Here is a 21,207-nt window from a genome sequence, read left to right as displayed (position 1 = left end):
GTCCCAATTCCCAGTGGAACAGCTCAGCCAGAGACTTGCCAAGAGGATCATATGACATGGGAGGGCCAATGGGAGCCGGGAGGAACCCCACAACAGCTTATGCTGTGATATACATGGCAAGCAAGTGCAAAAGAGGGTAAAAAGGGCTTGGTTGAGGTGTGAGCATATGAGGTGGACCAAGAAACCAGCGAGGTGGGAGTGGCAGGTGGGGAAGGATCTTGAGGAGGCTCTTTTGGAGGGCTGTGAGAGACTGAAGGTAAGGTGTTGTACCATTTAAGTTGTGTATGAGTGAATGAGAGACATAATTTAAAGCTGATAGCAGAAAGGGGGGGGAGTAGACTAAATGAAGGGAGTTTGAGAGAGAGAGAGGGAGGTTAGAGGAAGGCAGATATGAATAGAGGCTGGTGCAGTGGTGGGAGAGAGGAGTATTGGAGGGAGGAAAGATAAGGAGGGAGTTGGAGGTTGGATAAAGGAAAGGGGGGATAGAGAGAGAAAAAGCAAGAGCAATAAGAATAAGGGATGCAATGTGGCGAGACAGAGATAAAGGGAGAGAAGTAAGACCTTCAAGTGGAGTATCCAGAGGGAGGGAGACCAGGTGGAGACAGGCGAACGGGGGAATCCAATAAGATGGGAGAAAGAGTGTATTTAGAGAGAGAGAGCGAGAAAAAGAGGGAGAGAGAAGCAGAGGGATGAGGTGGGTGGGATGAGAGAAGTGAGGAGAACTTGCTGAGACATCCTTTGAAGGTAAAGAGACCGAACCATCAGGCAAAACTAGCCAGGTCCCTTAGGAAGCCTCTGAGGAAGAGAGTTGGAAAAGGCCATGGCCATCTCTCCATATGCTAAGGAATAGACACAGACAATAGGAGTCACCTGAGTGTAGTATACAGAGATTGAAGAACCAGTGGGGTGGACTAAAGAAGACTTGGAAAGGGAGATGCAAGCCCACTTGGAGATCAAGGTAAGCATCAGGGGCCACTCCTAGTCTGAGGACCCCAGTTGAATAGAATTGAAAAAATACATGGTTCTTTTTCTAATAATACATTGAAAATTAGTTCTTGTTGTACAACTTATTTGAGCAAAGTCACATAATCCAAAAGGAAAAAACATACCTGTCAAGTTCTTTTTTTAGTTTTGGTGTGTCCATGTCAGAATACGATGGAAGCGGGGTGATGGGAACTTCAGGCACCATGTTCTTCTTGCGAAAGGTGGCAACTATATTAGGAACAGAAATGTCAAGGTTTTTACTGGCCAATACATTTAAAAAAAGTAGAATTCTCAGTTTTCTTTAAATTGCCTTTAAAAACACTCACTGCAGTGAATCTGGTAATGTCATCACCACTTTCCCGGAGACAGTCTCTCCTCTTGTGGCCAGGGAAAGGCATAAGCTACCTGATCCCGATCCTGGAGTTGGCTATCTGAAGGAGGACCAGATGGGATGAGACGACCCTCATGGGGGTAGAAGTACATCGCCGGATGTGACATGTTATCCCGCTTTTGCCTTTAAAACTGAGTATTTCCCCACATGCTCTAACCACAATTCTGCCTCCCCCTTTAAAACTTCTAGTATGTTTAATTCTGGAATTAGGGAACCCTGTAGAGTTACGGGAGGAAAGGGAAAGGAAAGGGCACCCATTCAGCCCTGAAAAGCCTAAACTAATGAGATCTGAAACTACTAAAATATATTCATGTGATGTCTTCTGCTCTAAATATACTAGTCATAGTTCTGTTAAGAAAGCTCAACTTAACCAAGCAGCTAACTATGTGTTTTCTCCCGAGAGTACTGAGATGAGTAAGAGGGATGGACTAAGAAAGATCACTAGAAGCGTTCCAGTGTTTAGAGAAGATTAACAGGTGCTGGGAGATTCAAAAGGGATGCACCTGAACCCAACGAGATACTCGAGCCCACCAGGGTTGGTTGGGTCGCAGGAGGAAGAGAAGCTGAACAGAACACAAGTGTGAGCGAGAGGCAGAGTGAGAAGCTGTTTGAAAATTGTTCTGACGCCAGTCGGGGGCGCCAGAGACGAGACGATTGTAAGAAGCAGCACCGAGGATGACACAAACAGTGGGCAGGCAGATCGAGTCAAAGGGAGCTTAGCACTTGATAACCGTGGGCAGCCGGAGCCGCCTAGAGCAAAGGAAAGCAAAGCGGGAGACGAATGGCAGACGGGATGCACACCTAGTCAAGGGACCGGGAGAGAAACAGAAGAAGAGACGCAAGGACTGCCAAGGTTGCCCCATAAGCCCAGGGAGCACGAATAGGTCACCGGGGCACAGGAAGGGAAATGCCATGTTCCAGTGATAAAACGGGAGGGCCCAATTTAATATATTAAAGAAACAGACACGGATGAGGACACTTAAGAAAGGGGCAGTGACCCAGTAATTCAAAGAAGGGATTAATACATATGCAAATAGTGGTAACGGTGGGTCGGAGACCGAGTGCTTGAGAAAAAGATTTGATACATACGTCAATACATCTGGAGAGAGGGCACACAACACTTGAAAAGAGGAATTAAAACAGAAAAAGACTTTGTCAAAAGAGGGGTAGTAACCCAATATTGGAAAAACATTGTCAGGTGGATAAAAGAGAGTGAATGAAGAAAGGAAAAGTCCTGACAGGTTAGTGAACCAGGCAGACAGTGAGTCTGGGACTCCCACCCAAGAGAGGAGAGAGAAAAGGAAGTGAAGTGATATCCTGGCAGGCGAGTAAACCAGGAGTAAGAAAGGTGAAGGTACATCCTCGCAGGACAGTTAACCAGGAGTGAGAAGAGACGTAAAGTAATATCCTGGCGGTGAGTAAACCAGGAGTGAGAAAAAAAGCAAAGGGATATCCTGGCAGGAGCAGTAAACCAGGAGTGAGCTGAGAAGTGAACGTGAAATTGTGAATACAAGGGGGGATGAATACCATGTTTAAGGATCAATAAGAAAGTCGCAAATACCCTGACAGGATCCCTATACCAGGGATAGAAAAAGGACTGAGTATAAGAAAGTGAACTGTGATAAAGTGACATTTAAACTACCAGAAGGATTGTAGGGGAAGGGGAGCCCCTCTTCTGTTGGGGATTTTCTTTCTTTTCGGTTTTTGTTCCTAAAGAACTTTACGTTGAGAACTTTGAAAGAAAGTTACAAGTACCAGAATTCCCTTGTGCACATTATACTGAGTTTGGTGTGTGAGGGTCAGTTTGGGATTTTTGGACACAGGAGGGAGGACGCTCTTTTGTTTAACATTCTGACACAGATGTTACTTAGTTTTGCTGAGACAGGGAAACCCCTATTAGGATTAAGGATAGATGGAATTCATCCCAACCCTTTTTCCACAAAAAAGATTTCTGCCAATAAAAGCTATAACCCAAACCTAACATGCCACTGTGGCCAAGTCTTGCTCTTGATCCCTTACATCACATTGTAATTGTTGACGGACCGAAAATAAGGTTTTTTCACTACCAATAATTTTGCATCGCTGGTAAAGCAGTGGTTACTCATTAACCTTTAATAAATGAGTGACAGGAACACATACCCGAATTTGTGGGAAAAAGAAAACAATACCGTTGAGGTTAGGAGAGGGTTAATTGCTGGTAAGGAGTCTGGCATCATGCAGGAGAGCTTTGTTAAATAAATGCTGCACTGCGAAGCGGTAGCATGCCCTCCCTTGCAGGTTAGGACATGGGTAAGCTACCAAAACCCACTGCATGTTTGAGTCAGGATTATGTGTCCTGGGTTAGCTTTAATTGGCTACAGAGATGTCTCCAGGCCAATGGAAGGACATTCAGATATATTGACTTTGACACATCACATGCGGAACACAAAAGCAACTCCTGCTGACACTACCTATTATTATTATTTATTAATACCTACAGTTTTACAGCTTTTCACTATAGGCGCTGACTTTGAGGTTGATTTATCAGGTTGGTTAACACAGGATTTTGGACTACTTAAAAAATCCCAACCTAAAAATGCTGCAAACTGATCCACAAAGTAATGTTCATAATATTTTGTGACTTCGGAAGAAATCACTACCCCTAAAGACTCTACTTTAATGTAACATAATGCATTACAATTTCGGGATAAAGCCAAATTAAACATATTTCAATACATATACTGTGTAGGCATTCCCTTATTGTGTTCTCTTCTATGCACCCTGCTCCCATTTTGTAAGAATACTGTTAGCTTAGCATCCATGCTTACCCCTCTGGTGAGTACAGCAATATACGGAGAAGCCCGGCAACAAAAGTGCAGATTGGTCTTCATGAACCCTAAACTTGACGACTAGGAAATTCCTTCTAACGTCTGACAGCAGCAGTGGGATGTCAGAAAAAGGACTCGGGCAGCAATCAATATCCTTAATCAGATATCCACCCAAAGGTAGGAATATGCAAAGTAGCAAAAGATGATAGAGGCTGTTTCAGCCAGAATGTAGGCTGCCATGAACATTGAAGAGCCGAGGGACATGTTTTCAAGGAATCTACTTCTAGGGCTGTTACTGTGTGGGATCAACAGAACACTCAAGACTCATGTTCTAAAATAAAAAGGATTTACTTCACACAATGAGAGTTTGGATGAAGACCTACTGGGTAGTGATGCATTCAAGCAAGGATCATTAAGGGAAATAGTGTCAAGATGGAGGCGTACCAAAGTGTGCAAATAAGTATTTCATACACTGAACCTAGTGTGTTCAAGATGCAATTTCCTAAGGTTCAAATCCCAAACTCTTTATGCTCAATAGGACCTAATATACATGTCCCAAAGTGTCTTGCACCGAGCTCCGGCTCACCTTGGTAGTTCATTCTGGTTACTTCTGACCACAGGTCGCATTCCCAAGCTCGCAAGTGTGTTGTACTGCAGGACTACCAGCCAGAATGTACTAGACTCTTTAGATTTCACAACTATAGGAATTTCTTCCTTACCCCCACCCGGGTGCTTGTTAGAATGAATTTTATCTAACCCACCAGCCAAAGATCGCCCCTGTGCATGGCCAAAGGCCACGGCTGGTGGGACCTGGTTAATTACTAGCAGGGGGGATGGGCCTTGGCCGTAGAGCAGGGTGATTTGAAATGGTCAAAGTCCATGGTAAGGGGACTTTAATAATTGGGACATTGGACTTCTTTGTTATGCGGCTAGCCCGCATTGAGAAAGTAGGCAGGGCTTAGCCCCCTTTAAATAAATTGTCCTCGCCCATACAGGCCCTTCGTGGGGAAGACCAGTTCAGATGGCCAGGGAACGTTGTCCAATCCTGACAGAGAGAGGGAGATTTAAGTGAACAGGAAGGCGGAAATGGGAGTTTTTCGGGTGAGGTCAGAGTTGTAGTAGAGAACGACAAAGAGAACAGCAGGAGGAAGTGGCATCTTGTGAAGGAGATTCGTGGAGCAGTTGAGGTATTGGCTCTATAGGGCGAGTGTGCGTATTTGTGGAACAAGTGAGTAGAACATTTAGTATAAGGAGTCAAAGTGAATTGAATGGTACAGGGAGAAAGAAGGGTGTTTTAGTACGGGTGTGGGAGGAGGAGCAAGAGTAATAGTAGAGGGGAGGAGTAATAGTAATGTGGACACCGAAGTAATAGTATTGCAGGAGTGGAGTGGGAAGACGAAGTAACATCGAAATGTGTAAGTAAGAGGAGTCGAAAACAGAAGGGACCGAAGATTGTTTGAAAAAGTAGAAAGGGGAGGTTGAAAGTTGGAAAGGAAAAGTTGAGCGTGGGCATGACGGAAGGGGCCTGAATCCAAAAGGCTAATTGCAAAGCACCAACCTGATCCCTATTAAAAAAAAAAAAAACTCTTGAGTAGTGTAGGGAGAGTTCGCAAGACGCCCTTGAGTATAAAGAAATGAGGCCCAGTGCCTTTTGGTCATCTTTGTAGCTCAGCTGTAGTTTTAGCATACTAAGGGATGAACAATCAGTTAGATCGCGATAGAGAAGCCACCCATTGCCTATTAAGAAGCTGAGACCAATGTGACCGACGAGCACGGCCCCATTCCCCACCAGAGTCACCCCAAAAGCTGTAGAGTGTGACCTATGCAGGAAGAAGCAAAAATCCCACCCTGGGACCAAGCCCTAGTTTGATCTGGCATGAAGGTGGCGATCCAAGGGGGAATCTACAGGAGAGATGCTCCAAAGTCAGTGCTGGCCCTTAAGCACTTCCTGGAGATCAGAGCAAGAGTGATTGACCAAGAATTCCAGAGAGAGGTGAAAGTGCTACTGCTGAACCTGGGAACACTTCATTCATCGTAAAGCCATGACAACCCATGGCCCAGTTTATATGTGAATGAATACTTGTCCCAGCTATGAAAAAGGTAGAAACCTTGGATATTAGTGATCGAGGAGAGGAAGCATTCGGGGAAATGACTGGAATACAGGAAACGAAAGGTGTACCTAGGATTCCTCTGTGACTTGCTTTAGTGGAATTTGCAGAGGCACAAAGAACAGATCCCCTCTTGGAGCAAGCAGTATGGTCTAGGTGGCTATGAGCCAGACAGTTTTGTTGAGCAAGGAGGGCTTTTCTACCAAATTAGTGTGAATTCAAGGGGGGGGGGGGGGGGGGTTGTGTCACTTCCAAAACCATTGACTTAATTGCCTATGCTTGACCATGAGCTTCTCATCTCCACCTCGTTTGAGGCTGTGACAATAGACACATGATCATCAGTCGTTTCATGCCGACATTCACTCCAGGCTGTGTCTCAGCGCTAGAAGACAGGCCTGCCTAGGTTTGTGTGTTTACCAACATGATTAAATAAATATAGACAGGAATTGTAAAGTTCTTGCACTCAAAGAGATACCACTTTGACACATTAGTCTTAATTATACACTTGACACAGGAGTTATCATGTTAATATATTTCATCAACACCCTACCTTCTAAGGGTTCTTATTCTCATCACACAAGCAAAAGCAAAATCAGATCTAATATAACATCAAACCAATGAACAAGATTGCCATGTGGGCAAAAGAGCGTGTTTGAATAGATAAATAATAGCACAAGTGGTAGTTTTGTTTTAACAGCATGGGTAACCTTTGTATCTCAAGGAGATGTGCTATACTACACTATGCTATACAACACGCCATCAGTCTCAATACACCCAGTAAGTCCCCACCCAACACTCACGTTTAGGGCAGAATATGCTTCAAGTGAAACTATGTCTTCTGAGGTTTTATGAGTTCTTTTTAGCTGGACCCGGCTGTCTCTTTCTTGCTGCTGCTCTGCTCAGGCTTCCTTTGCTCTTTACTCTTCGCCAGCCCCGCTGACCTCGATAGATCCGTGAGTCTGCTGACCGATGGGCAAGTCTGCTTCTTCCCACTCTTTCTGCTTGAGCCTTATATGTAAGAAGGCACATGGTTTCCCTGCCTGTGTGCACATCATATCCGCTATCTGGAAGAGTAAAGCCTAATGCTTAGAGTGTCACTGTGCTTGTTGAAATACGGTCTCCTATGTACAACTCCATTAAAGTGGGTTTTGTACTTGTTCAGTGACGTCTCCCATTGCACTCCATGGCACTTGGCTCAGCGAAGAGATATGTATGTCACTTGTTTCTTCATAGTCTCGAAGAGTGCAGACGTGCTATTCACGTGTGCCTACTTCCTGTCCTTGACTTCTTATCAGATGTAACACTCAATGGTGTGAAGTCAAAGCTCGCGCCTACTGGTGTGCAGTTAACACAGGAAGCTATCGTTCGTGGTTTTGCTCCTCTGCTAGAACAGGAAAACACTATTTCCTGGACTTTGGTTAAGCCAAAACATATTTGTCAAGCAAGCGTGTGCACTAGCTTTCTGTCTAAATGTGTTCTGCCATTTACATTTGTCATTGTTTCACTAGCTACCATTCGAGTGATACGTGAAAAGCTGTCTTAACTTAGGCTAGTTTTCATAACCTTTCATAACAGGAAGGCCGTGCAGGAACTAGCCTATTTCAAAGAACTGCCGGACACCTGGGCTTAAGAAAAGACACGTACAGTCAGCCCTTCAAATAAGAAGTGTATTAGCCACTTTTACTCCCTAAAAAGAGCCAAATAGACCCAACAAATAAAAATGGGGAGTAAAAATACTCCCAACAAAAAATAGACAACTGCATGGATATGTTTGGACCAGTAGAGCATGTAGAAAGGATACTGTTACTACTTAGGTGCAAAGAAATAATTATTACAAAAACATTTCCGTTTTCCAGTTAAATTCTATTTTTACCCACTTATAAAATACTCCCATTGGGAATTGGACTTACATTTTTATTCGCTAAAATATTTTACTTCCAACTTTATAAAAATAGGGAGTAAATTCCTCCAACCTCCAAATCTTATCTGGAGCACTGCGTACGGTAATAGAAGACAGGAACAGAGGTCGGAACCCAAACAGTGACAGTTGATATATTATAAAGCCATTTCTGGAATGCACGCAAACATGCACGGATAAAGTGGGCTGGGCTTAGCCCCATTTTTTAAAAATGTCCTCGCACATACATGCCCCAGGTGGGGGAAACCGGGCCAGATTGGGCAGGAAAAGCTGTCCAATCATCACAGGAGCAGGGAAATTTAAGCAGTGAACAGGAAGCAGAAAGTTAGGTTCTTTTGGGTGAGGTCAGAGTTGGAGGTGTAGGACGACCAACAGACCAGCAGGAGGAAGGTGGAAGCGGTAGAATGTGCAGGAGATTCGTATCAGCTTAGGAGTGACCGTAGTTCTGCAGTGTGATGATGCGTGTTTGCGGAAAGAGTGAATAGAGAGGTTATTGTAAGGAGTGAACATGAATTGAATGGTACTAGGAGAGAGGGGGCTGTTTGAGGCATGGTGTGAGAGAAGTAGTAGTAGTATGGGAAGAGGAGTAGTAGTGTGGGGGAGGGGGATCAACAGTGTGAGGCTGGGAGTGGTAGAGTGGAGGGGGAAAAAGTAGTAACATAAAAAGACCTAGAAGCACGAGTACACCAAAGGGAGAGAAGATTGGTGAAGAAGGATAAAAGGGAGGGGAGAGTTGAGAGTAGAAAAGGAAAATGTGAGTGGACATGACTGAAGGGGCCTGCATCCAACAGAGTAATTGCAAGGCACATCCTGATCCCTACTGAAACACTAGCTCTTGGATAGTGTAGGGAGAGTTAGAAAGTCCCAGAAGGAGTATACAGACAGAAGGCCCAATGCCTTTAAGTCATCACTGCAGCTCAGCCAGAGGTTTAGCATACTGAAGGAAAAACAATTGGTAGCACTGGGGCCAAGGACACCTGGGCTAGGGAGGGCGGTCAAACAGACGAGAGGCAGAGAGGGGGGACAGTCACAGGCCTCTCAGAAGTTTTAATAAAAACCATTGAACTGCCTCCGAGACTGGGAGTGATTCCTGAGCGATCTGTTTCCTTTGCTTGGATCTGTAGTGCCTCTTGTAATTGTTTATTTGTAGTGCGCTTATTCACACATGTAGTACTTCAAAGTGCTTCAAGGCGGGAAGGGAACAAGAGAGTACAGATGTCACTCTTATGCCTTGAAGATTCAGAACGATTTACAACAATAGCTAGCATGCTAGGCTAGAGGCATATATAATACAAGTGAAGTGCTTGACAAAGAGTGAGGGGAGAAGGGGTCTGGGTGGGGGGGGGGAAGAGGGGCATACAGATCAATAGACTACATGAATGGCCTGGCGACGTTTCCGGTTGCTTAGTAGTTGGTCATCACAATGCGCATATGCAGGAGTATTTCAAGCACGCCAAGCTAGGGAAGGGAGACAGGGAGGACCGGACAGAGAGATTTGCAAGGCCTAGAACATTAAGGTCAAGGACATGCAAATGTTCATAACAGGAAGTGCGAGGGAGGGGAAGGGGGACAACTGTGCCCTGTCCAGCAGGGGCCTGGGTTAAGTGCAGAGTGGGTGCCTCTCTCGTGAAGCATATTGCAGTAGTGCCAGGCAGAGTGCGGAGGCCCGGAGGCAAGTGCAGGACTGGCGGGGGAGCCTGTGACCTGTGAGGCTCTGGGGTGCACCAGGTGACCAGTCAGCTAACTGAGCAGGTTGGGGAAGAGAAGGAAGGAGGGAAAGAGTGAGGAGAAAGGAGGTTAGCAGGGGAGAGGGAGAGAGAAGGAGGAAGAGAAGAGGTAGGTGTTGAGGAGTTTCCAGAACTAAAGGATGCTCTGCTCAAGACAGAGAGAAGTAGGTAGGCTGTTCCAGAGAGAGGCACCTGCAGAGGATAGGGATCTACCCTCAAATCTCTGTTTGGAGAAGCATCTCACCCGGAGAGAGTTGGAGGATGCTAAGCAGAGGGCTCTAGAAGGAGAGTATTTGGGAAGATAGCGGTGTAGATATTTAGGGCACGGGCCCCGGAAACCCTTGTTGACTATGCAGAGGGACTTTAACTTGATCCTTGCAGCCACAGGGAGCCAGTGAAGTGATTTCAGAGCCAGACAGATGTGGTTCCTGGGCTTGAGGCCAAGGATAAGTCTTGCGGTTCTTTTCTGGATAAGTTGCAGAGGTCGGAGAGTAGACGTAGGAAGATTGAGAAAGAGACTGTTGCAGTAGTCCAGTCTGGAGAGAACCAGGGCTCTGGAGAAAGTAAGCCTCTGGCGGAAGGTGAAAAAAGGAAGTGTTTCTGAGAGTCCAACTCGTCAGGCAATCTGTGGGTTATTGCCATCCTGCCTCTATTTATTTATTGGACATTTTGTATGGCACCTATGCACAAATGTTTTCATGCGCAACAAGATGGGTGGGCACGGGATCTTGTGATAATCCTACTGTGCAAGTGCTGGACAAGGTGTTAAGTGCAAGGGGGGAGTGGGTACCCTCTGTCTTAGTCTCATCCCCGTTACACAGTTCCAGTTTCCCACAGGTCTGCAGAGGCTTCTTCCATGTTCTATAGCGTCTCTGTTTTTAATATGGCATTGATCAATCTGATGGTTAAACACTGCAACTCTGGGAATGCAGCAGTAGGGTCTAGCACCACTTTTCCACAATCCTATGTGGCACAGAATGGGAACAATGCCTAATAAATTTCAAAACCTCTGGAGTAGCGCCCGACTCACTTAAAGTTCTCATACATAAAGCTTTTGAGGAGTTCCCAAAAGTCATCCCAGAGGGACCTTAGAAAGGGACTGAAAAAATAGCCAGAGCAGGAAGATACAGGACAGAGGATCTCCGTACAGCTTGTCCAGCTCGTCCCGCCACTTTTCTCACAATATTAATTTTACAAGAAGTCTTTGTATTTACAGACAGTTTACAAAATGATAGTAGCAAATTAATGTAAGCTCTGTATGGTTGAGGCCTCTGAAAGAGGATGTCAGAGAAATACTTGAGGCAGAAATGAACATTCTTTTTTATATTTTTATTTCATGTGTTACAGCCAAAATGGACTTGTCACATGTCCAAATTAACATTTTACAAAAAGCATAAGTACATTTAATCATATCTAAAACTTAAACATGTTTTGCATTAAATGGCTTTCCCACCAATCCTCGGGTTTACATTATTGCCCCTGCTCCCATTAAGTAGCAGGTCTCAGAATTTTTAGGACAACACTCACACAAGCTATCAACGATAACGGAAATGAGAGAAAGCTTTTGGGCAGCAGAGTGGATGACTGCAAAAATTAAGTTTAACATTTGTGAACGCATGACCTTCAACTTCATAGAAGTGGAGTCGCTGCCAAGCACGCTGAAAGAGCTCCGAGATAAACACAAAGATTTGGAAAACAGAATGTGCAGAGAGAACAGGCTAAAATATGTGAAGGCAGGGGGCTGAACAAGCCTACAGATGAGGGGGGTGTATCGGCCACTGTTACTCCCTAAAAATAGTCAAATACACCCCAAAAATAAAAACGGGGAGTAAAAATACTCCCAACAAAAAATAGGAAACTGACACACAGAACCTTGTGCCCCTCCTTTCACCCCACAGCTAAATGGATATGTTTGGACCAATAGTGCACGTAGTCCCACAGGAAGAAACTACTATTATAACTGCCTGATCGGAAGAACGTGCTTAAATAACTTGGTGCAAAGAAATCCTCATTACAAAAACATTTCCGTTTACCAGTTAAAACATACTTTTACCCACTTATGAAATACTCTCACTCCTAATTTTTTTTAAATTGTGCCCGTCTACAGAACTCATGGAAGGGTATAGTGTTACTGAAAGGGCACACACAGTTGGCTGACTCCAGATGCTGTGCAACATCCTTGTTAAGTGGTTACTCAACTCAAAAATAATAAAGGTGGAAACCAAAATTCACAATAGGATAAAGTACATCAGATCATCCATTTTTCAAGATGTTCCACTAGTCATTCTGGGCAAATAAAGAGTTATGACAGCCAGAAACAGATGTCCTTGGGTACAAATGGACATTTCCTTTTGGGTTAAGGTTTTGTTTTGATGAATGAGATGCCACAGTTTCAACGAAAAAGAGGCTTTACAACTACTGGGCTAGGAAGTTTAGCCTCAGAGTAGAATAGGTCGGAAGGGAATGACAGGCCTCCTGGGGATCAAAACACGAGGGGAGAACCTGTTGACGCGGTAGTGGAGAGAAGAGTTCTGGGAGGACCATTTATACTCAATGTGAATAGTAATTGCCTTTCAACCAATGTGATTCTGAAGGGGGATATTAATCAGACCTGGCTTGATCAGCTTGGCTGACCGATCACACGTTTTGATTTTTCCTTGTTAGACGCTTCAACTAATGAGTGACACATAGTTAAAAGTAGGCAAACTCCTTAAACTTTCAGGTCACTTGGAGAAGTACATGCCTTTTAAATCAGACGAATGTGACTGTCCTGCCTACTGTCTCCTCAAATGGGCGGTCATAAAAACGTGGAGAGTATGCTCATACGTATTCATATCTGCTTTTGATGCTGCACTGGAAAAACCTGTTCATTCATTATGCATAGGAGAGGATTGGGATATGGATTAGGGAGATAAGGGCGGGGCGGAGGCAGACATCGTAATAGACCGTGATATGACTCAGCCCAGTGTGCTGTTGCATGTACCTGACTAAATGGCTAGAGAGTGAAACTGTTGGGGCTCTTGAACTTTCATATATGGGTCTTTCAATATCAAGAACTGAAGCATGACGGAAATCTTAGTATTTCCAGGTTCATGCGTTTGAAAGACGGTCTTTAATCGAGAGGTTCTGGGCAGCAAATGGTTGGTACATGGCTGAATAATAGATGACGTTTAAAGTTTGGTCAACAAAAATACAGGGTTTGTACACTCCTATCAAAAGATGCAAACTTTACGGGAGATTAAGCTCCTCGAGCCTCATTTAGTTTACTTGCAACGACTCCTCTGGTGAAACTAGATCAGAACAAGGTGCTCTTTAATCTCCATCTGGTGGCTATCTCCTCCACTGCTAAACCCTAAAATAGGGATGTGGTCAGTCCTGGATTTACTTTATAGGGACTTTCCAATGTCAGCATCTTAATCTCTTCCTGACTAAGACTGCAGATATGTATTTATTAAGGGGGCACAAGGGGCTACTGTGCTAATTATTGTTTCGTTCTATGCGCTAAAGCCAAAGCAAGATTGATTCGAACTAATCTTTTGAGGAAACTAAGAGAACTGGGCTGAAACAGAACTAGTTCTGACTGGGGATTGCAACTTAGTTTTCAGCACTGCACTGGATACCTCATTCAACGCTGTTTAATAGTGTGGGGTGGCTTTGGTAAAGAAATTAAGGGTGATGGGGATGGTGAACAGTTGGAAGCACGAGCATCCTAGTGAAATAGACTCCACTTATTGCTCACATGTGCAGTACACCCATTGAAGGATGTGTCTTATTATGGCTAGGTCTTTTACACAATGCCTGTGATGCAACAATCCTGTGCTCTCAGACCATACACCAGTCTCAATCTCAAGTTGCATATTAGTGAAAAACAATTGCCCTTGACAATGGAGGTTTATTATTAGACACCCAGTGATTTAAATGAAAATTCAAGACACAATTACAAACTAATTCAAAGACAACAAGGCTTCTGACATTAACTTGGATACTCGATAGGATACATGCAAAGCACTCAAGGGGTTAAAATATATCTATCTCTGCCGCAAATAAGCATGTATGCAGCAGTGTGTAAGTTGATTTAGAAAGTCAGGTGAAGCAAGCCGAGGTAGATCACAAAACAAACCCCATCAAACTCACCCTTTGGAAATCGACCAACATCTAGAGGCAATTGTATACACTCAAAACTAACAAGGCAGAAGCACCATTATTAAGACAAATATTCCTTGAATATGGGCAGGAGACTTCAGGATAACATCAACTGGTCTAACATACATAAGTTTAAGACTGGGGTTGGACAAACAGTCCATCGAGAGGAGAAATGTGTGAGGAATTCCATTGTTTTTTAGCTAATTGTATTCTCCTGAGCCTGCTGATATGACAGCTTAGCTTAAAGATCTTGAGGGAGTTTGGCCTCCAACCTTACTGCCTGAAAAGATGGAGGAGTTGGAGAGCTCTATTGATTCAGAGGAGGTTCTTACAGCAATTGTGAACCCTAAACCCCATAAGTCTAGGGTCTGTCAGTCTCACAGGAATATTCTACAAAAGAATGCACCCACAGTTCGTCCCGCATAAGGCTAAGTTATTCAATTATTTCAGAGAAACAGGAGATATAACAAGATCCATGGACGAGTCCCACATATCGTTGATTCCCAAGCCGAGCAAAGACAAATCCCATTGTTTACCATATTGCCTTATTGCGGATATCAACCATAAAGCAAAAAACGTTTATGGGAATTCTGACTAATAAAATCTAGAAGTACCTACCTTGCCTTGTTAACTCCAATTAATTTAGCTTTATCTCAGTGAGAAACGCCTTCGACAACATCAGGAACATTTTACATCTCATTCTTAAAACTCATACGTAACAAACATATCCTTCTTGGCACTTCATACGGAGAAGGCGTTCGACCGTGCAGATTTGAGATACCAGTCACTGGGTCGCCAAAAGTTCAGATTCTCTCGAACATTGACTCAGATGATCATGACCAATTACAAACCTCCTTATGCTACTATACAGATATGTGGTACTCCCACATAACTCTTTTCACTGAGCAGGGGCACCAAATAGGGATACCCCTTATCCCCAGCAATGTTCGTCTTAGTTATGGAAAGCGGCTTATATCAGGGATATTCCAAGCCCAAAACAATCAACATAAACTAAACCTCTCTTCAGATGATGTCATTCTAAATTCCACACATCTGAAAGAAACTAAGCCTGCAGTACTAGACAAGATTGCTGCCTTTTCCTCGGGTTTTGGGATCAACGTGAATGCCTCAAAGTCCAAAATATTACATGTGGACCTGCCTCGGGATCAGTTTGAAGTGTTGATGCAGATTTATCCGGCATCAAACCCTCTCTTAAGTAACTGGCTATTCACCTAATGAATAAGATTAAAGACATTTACAGAGCACACTACCAAATTACTCTGTTCCTTTCAGTACGATACGAGCAATTGGAAAAGGGCTAGCAACCTGGTGGACAGGATGTATTTTAAACAACAAGATATGATGCCTCATAGAACATAGAACTTGATTAAAGCACTTCATTTTTAGAGGGTTACAGGTAAAGTACAAAGAGACGAAAAAAGGATCAGTGCAAGCCAATTAGATCATAATAAAATACACGTTCTTTATTTAGAAAAATACATATTTTATAAAAACAATTTAAAGGCTAATATATAGCCCTTAATATATACATGCCTGAAAACCATTTCCTCGGTATAATTTGCAAAACAATTCTCCATTTGGATTGCAAAATGAATATGTGCAAAAAGGCATAAGAAAACTCATTGCAAAATTAATGCATCGTGTCCCCATTTTACAAGTAAACAATCTAACACAGTGATTACTCCAAAACCATGACAATCATTGTATAAACTTTAAACCATTATGAAAAATTCAAATAGGAGTTATTTAAGTGGTGGTCAACTAAAGGTAATTGAAAGGAGAATGAAATCTGGGCAAACGCCTCAATTAAAATTCATCAATCTCCCTTATCAAAAGTTTCGACAGAGATGTCATCTAGGTCCAACCACACAAGGATGGAGCTGATGTCCGTCTTCCTCAGGACTTGAAAAACTAGTAAGTAGTTTGTGTTTATGAGAGCTTTAATAACCATTATTTCCATTCTTGCTACTGTTCTCATCATCTGATAATGTATCTTGGTGATACTAAAAACAGAAAACACAAAAAATGGTTTCATGCAGTGCGTTTAAAAATTATTATAAACGTTTTCACCATTTCTCGCACACTGACGAGAATAGTTAATGTTACATTAAAATCTCACGATTTCTAAATTGAAGCATGAATGACTGGGGGTTGTCATAAAAAGGGGAAGACTGGAAACCGTCCATAATGTGACACGGGGGTTCTGGTGAATGTTTTCCCAACCCGTTCATAATATAAGGCCACAAATAAACGGCCATTTCTTCAAAAGTCAAAAAGCAGAAAGCAAAAATGCTTCAGAGGCATCAAATGATGGAGGATTTCACCCAGAACCACAAGGGTAGAATGCAATTGCATCAATGTTAACTCATTAATGGCAGCACAACAATTAACATACTACTAAAACATCAGATAATCATATCTACCGAATGTTAAATATAGACCAGAATTAATGTTCAAAACATGTACCAGGTGTTAGCCATACTCTTGCAATGTACTTTATATGAATTAGAAAACAAGCCAGATTATGTTATTTCTTTTATTTCAAAGGCACTGTGTCCATTCTTCCTGCAGATTCAGACCATTAATGTAGCTTTGCGTTTTGTAAAGGCACCAATGTTCTCTTTGGCCTAACTGCTGTAATATGTTCATCCGTTCCTCCGATTTTGTCAATTGCCCACCATTTTAGTTCTTCACAATTATGATTGTCTTCGATATAACGGCTCACAAAGGGAGATGTAATGTTATTATTGCAGATTTTGGACTTTTGTTCCGTAATTCTCAATTGATCGCCCTGGAGGGTTTGCCTATGTATGTTTTCATGGACACATTATCGCATAAATAACATTTCTGCTATTGCAAGTAGTATGGTTTTTCAAAAACCAGTTCTTGTGGTTGATAATCAAAGTGGTGCATGCTGAGGTGGAGTTGTAGAGCAGCATCCCCCACATGGGAAGTGACCCTTAACGGGCCCTAATCCCCATGTTGAGGTGTTGGTGGGTTGTTATCACCTCTGCAGCCTCTGTTGGCTCTGGAAATCCATTCTTTTAAATTCTTTCCCTTCATGAAGGCCTATATCGGACATTGTAATGTAGGGTTATTTAGTCGTAATAAATACCAATGCTTAGATATTGCCTTTTTAATTTCATTGTGGTGTGTTTTATATATCATAGCGCACACAAGACAGGGATTAGTGTTCGCTGTAGTGTTCTTAGCCAACAAGTTGTCCCTATGTTGATGTCTAGCTCTTTTTTTGGATTGTCTAAGTCATTTGGATGGGTACCCTCTTTCTAGAAGTCTGGTTTCTATTATATTTGATTGATTACAAAAGTTTTCCATTCAGGAACAGTTTTGTCGTGCTCTCAAAAATTGCCCGTAGGGTATATTATTACATAGTGCTTGTGAGTGGAAGCTATGGTAATGTAAGATGGTGTTTCTATCAGATTCTTTTTGAAACATGTCAACTATTATTTGTCCGCATTCCTGTTATCTAGCAAGTGTGGGGAGAAGGTGCTCCAGAGCCGATAGCGCATACATGCAAACAATCTCGAGCATCTGAGAGGGAGATTTTGCAACAGCTTGCGGGAGAAAGGAATGCCCCCATAGGATTGCATTGGGGATTTAATTCTTTTAGGTGGGATTAAGTAAAAAATAGCAATAAATCAAAATCGGGAGTCTCCTGCCTAAATCGGGAAGGTTGGTATGTATGGATGGCTAAATGCTGGAAAGAGGAAAATATGCGTTACATTTACTTAGGAAAGGCACATTACACCTCCGCCCCGGGAGACTCGATTGGTGACTGTGGAGTCCCTGATGGGAAGCTGCCACTCGCTTCCATCAGGCGTCCAGCTCGTTAGAGGACAGCTCGCTGGTGTGCGGCGTCCTTGGCCAGTAACATTACCATCCAAGGGGTAACAGATCATTGCTGAGCCTCTGGTGGATGAGGGCGCGCCAGGCCCATCCAGGACTGAGGTGCCCTCCTACCCCCCCCAGGCATCCTTTAATCACAGTGGGGGTCCTTGTCCTCCATTCAGGCAGCTGACAACAGGGTAGAACCACAAAGCACTTTTAAGGCTATTGACGTGACGAAATGGAGTACTCCATTTCCACAATGTACCTGCTGAATTAAACATATGCAACCCCCACTTGAACATTCACTCCAGGGCTGAGACTGTTAGATCCAAGATAGTCACCAGCTCTTCTTCGGCTCTACTCTCCTGCTGATTGGATCGGGTTTACCTGAGACTGCAATGTTGCTGAGCTCACATGGCTAAAGGCAACGAGATGCAGACCCAACTAAAATTCAATAGCACTCTCCTAGATCCACATCACACCACAGGAGACCCCACTCCTCGGCTTTCCCTGACACCAAAAGCCAGACAACCTGAGACATCTTCTGAACTCTCCATCATATTATCCCAGATGAAGGCTGGCTTTGAATCTTATCTGGAAACTTGATAATTTGGTCTACAAAGTTGACATGATGACGCAGAGAATTGAAAAGGAGAGTGGACCCATTACAGATGTAGAACAGTGAGTGGGTGTGCCCGAGGACAACACTGAGGCGGCAAGCCAGATCAATTGAATCCTTCAAAACAAAATATGAGGCGTTCAAGCCAAAAACAAAGTTAGGAGGTGAGATCAAAAAGGAACAACTTGACTTTGAAAAACCTTTATTCAAGTCATTGTTTCAAGTACATCATAAAATACATGGTAATAATGCAAAAAACCTGCAAAAGTATACATTAAAAAGAATCTCTCAGGTTAAAAAAAAATCTTTATTAAAAAAAAAGTTTAAAAGCATGTCAAAATACGAGTGCAAATATTACATAGACCATCAAAGAAGAATAGAAAAAACATTAAGATTCTAGGAGAGCTATGCTCGCAGCCTAGAACACATATATTTTAGAAGAAAGACACAAAATTAGTGAAGGGCATCATCATTTTATCAGTGCTCTCCTCCCCAACAACCACGCTCTGTGCATATATCTAGCAACAGCAAACGATACTGAAGGAGGAGAGCTTTGAATTAGAAATAGCAGTGCGTGTCTAAACAAATAAATACCAGCCTCCAGCAAAATAGTTCTCAGATACAAGCGTCATAGCCACACCAAAAAAAAGGAAACGCAGGGCTGTCTCCTTAGCAGCTCCACACATTGGGCACTTATCAGAATCAGAGCCCTCCCATGCACACATAAAATCGTCCATGGGCAAAATACACAACCTAAGTCGCATGTACAACGATCTCTCAAAGGCAGGCGTAATTATTTCCAAGTAGGCTTTAAGACCATCCTGCTGTGCAAGTTTCAGATATTCAGAACCCAACTTTAGCTTAGAGGCTTCAAGCAAGAGAAGGTCCCGTGCTCTCTGCTTAGAGAGTTGCTTGAACCTAGTCGAGCTTGAAGCACAGAGGCGCTGTGGGTTTTCCCAGAACTCTCTCACCTTCAAGTTGGTCAGTACATCTTTCACATGGGCAATCCATTTCAAACATTTGCGTCCATCGAGTGACAGGATATGTAATAGTGTGCTTCCCTGCATTGCCCCAAGCTTGGTCGGTCCACACTCTTACCCACAGGGAAGCTGGCCTGCATACATTTTATATGCCCAGAGGAGTGGTACCATATTCTAAATGAACTAAAGCTGTTCCTGCACTTGCAGGTAATATCAGTAACTTCTTCATTAATTTATTTTCCCTAGCAAGCATATTTTTGACCTTAGCATACCCCCACAGTTCTGACCCATAAAGTGCAGCTGACCAAACCTGCTTCTGGTATAATTCCATTGCAGGCGATATAACACCAGTCCCGTGGCGGGTAAAGAAAGATAAAATTGCCCCACTGAACTTTTCCTACGTGGTGGCAGCTCTATTGAACTGGGCCACCCACCCTGGGCTTTCCTGAAATCTTACTTCAAGGTAAATCGAAGCTGTTGACCTGTTCCATTGGGTCACCCTCTATCGTCAGCTTAATAGAGATATGCGTCCTGGATCAAGGTCTAAAGACCAAAGACTTGGTTTTAGTCGTGTTCACAGAAAGACCAAGGTCCTTGCATTTCCTCAGGAAGACAGAGAGAGATTGCTTCAGACCCTGCAGGGAGGTCGCAATAAAAACTGCATTATCTGCATAGAACAGGGCTGGAAGCTTGTTTGAGGCCATTTTAGGGCAGTCCTGGCACCCACTTAATAATGCATCTATAATCCCTTGAACATTGATGTTAAATAAAAGTGGGCCAGGACAACGCCTTACCTAACACCCAAGTCTGCCTCAAAGAAGCTTGTCTGTCCGCCTCCCAGGCCGTGGCGGACACATGCCTCTGTGTCTGAGTAAAGTAATGTTAATATTGAATTCAAGGACTGGGGAGCCTTTCGCGCTTCAAGTACCCGCCACAGCATTGCACGGGACACAGAATCGAAAGGTGTCCTCAAAACCAGAAATACCACGTACAAGTGCATTTTCCATAGTACAGTGTATTTCTGGATTATAAGGAAAAGCATAAAGCATTGGTCCACTTATCCGCAGCCTTTCTTAAACCCAGCCTGATGAACACTAATCACATTACTACTATCAGTCCAGAGTTGTAGATGGCTCAATATAATTTACCCAAACAGCTTACCAATACTGCCTAGAAGTGAAATAGGTATGTAATTGGCTAAACTCTCCCTTCCACCTGGGAATCCTCCCTGTAGACATTGTAGCATTAAATATTTGACACAGCGTGGGGGCCCAAATAATATTCTCATTTTTAAAGAGGTCTGTCGGTATTATGTCTGGTCCTGCAGCTTTACCGCTATTTGCCGAGCCAAGTGCAGCCTCAAACTCTTTGATTGTGATATAAGGCACATCTACATAAGGCAGTTAATGGTGGTAGCCAAATGGTGCAGGGGAGAGGGTGGACGGTACAAGTTTCAAAAGTGCAATCTCCATTCTTCCATACTGATACAACAGACCAATGAATGTTCCCCTCTCAACTCGTTATCTGAAACCAATTTCCAAAATAACACATTGTCCTTGGAGTAATAGGCATTGAAGAGTCCCTCCCATTTCCCCATCACAAACTCCTTTTTTTTTTTTTTTTTTAGAGGATTCCGTTTTTATATTGTGCTCTAAAACGC

The 21,207-nt window shown here is 43.3% G+C and overlaps 1 protein-coding gene across 8 annotated transcripts in view; it reads right to left on the bottom strand.

The window, feature by feature from the left end:
* The window catches only part of SLX4 (SLX4 structure-specific endonuclease subunit), a 785,402-nt gene that overhangs the window by 57,812 nt on the left and 706,383 nt on the right, over positions 1 to 21,207 (bottom strand). For all 8 annotated transcript variants that reach the window (XM_069646855.1, XM_069646858.1, XM_069646862.1 and 5 more), the window contains one exon: positions 1,110 to 1,212. In XM_069646855.1, coding sequence (XP_069502956.1) covers positions 1,110 to 1,212 — 103 coding nt within the window. The remainder of the gene's footprint in view (positions 1 to 1,109; positions 1,213 to 21,207) is intronic.

Source organism: Ambystoma mexicanum, chromosome 2q, assembly GCF_040938575.1.
Source record: "Ambystoma mexicanum isolate Mex_15411 chromosome 2q, UKY_AmexF1_1, whole genome shotgun sequence".
In the NCBI taxonomy this organism is placed as follows: Eukaryota; Metazoa; Chordata; class Amphibia; order Caudata; family Ambystomatidae; genus Ambystoma; species Ambystoma mexicanum.
Note: the sequence above shows the minus strand (reverse complement) of the source record. Positions and strands in the feature narration are given on the sequence as shown.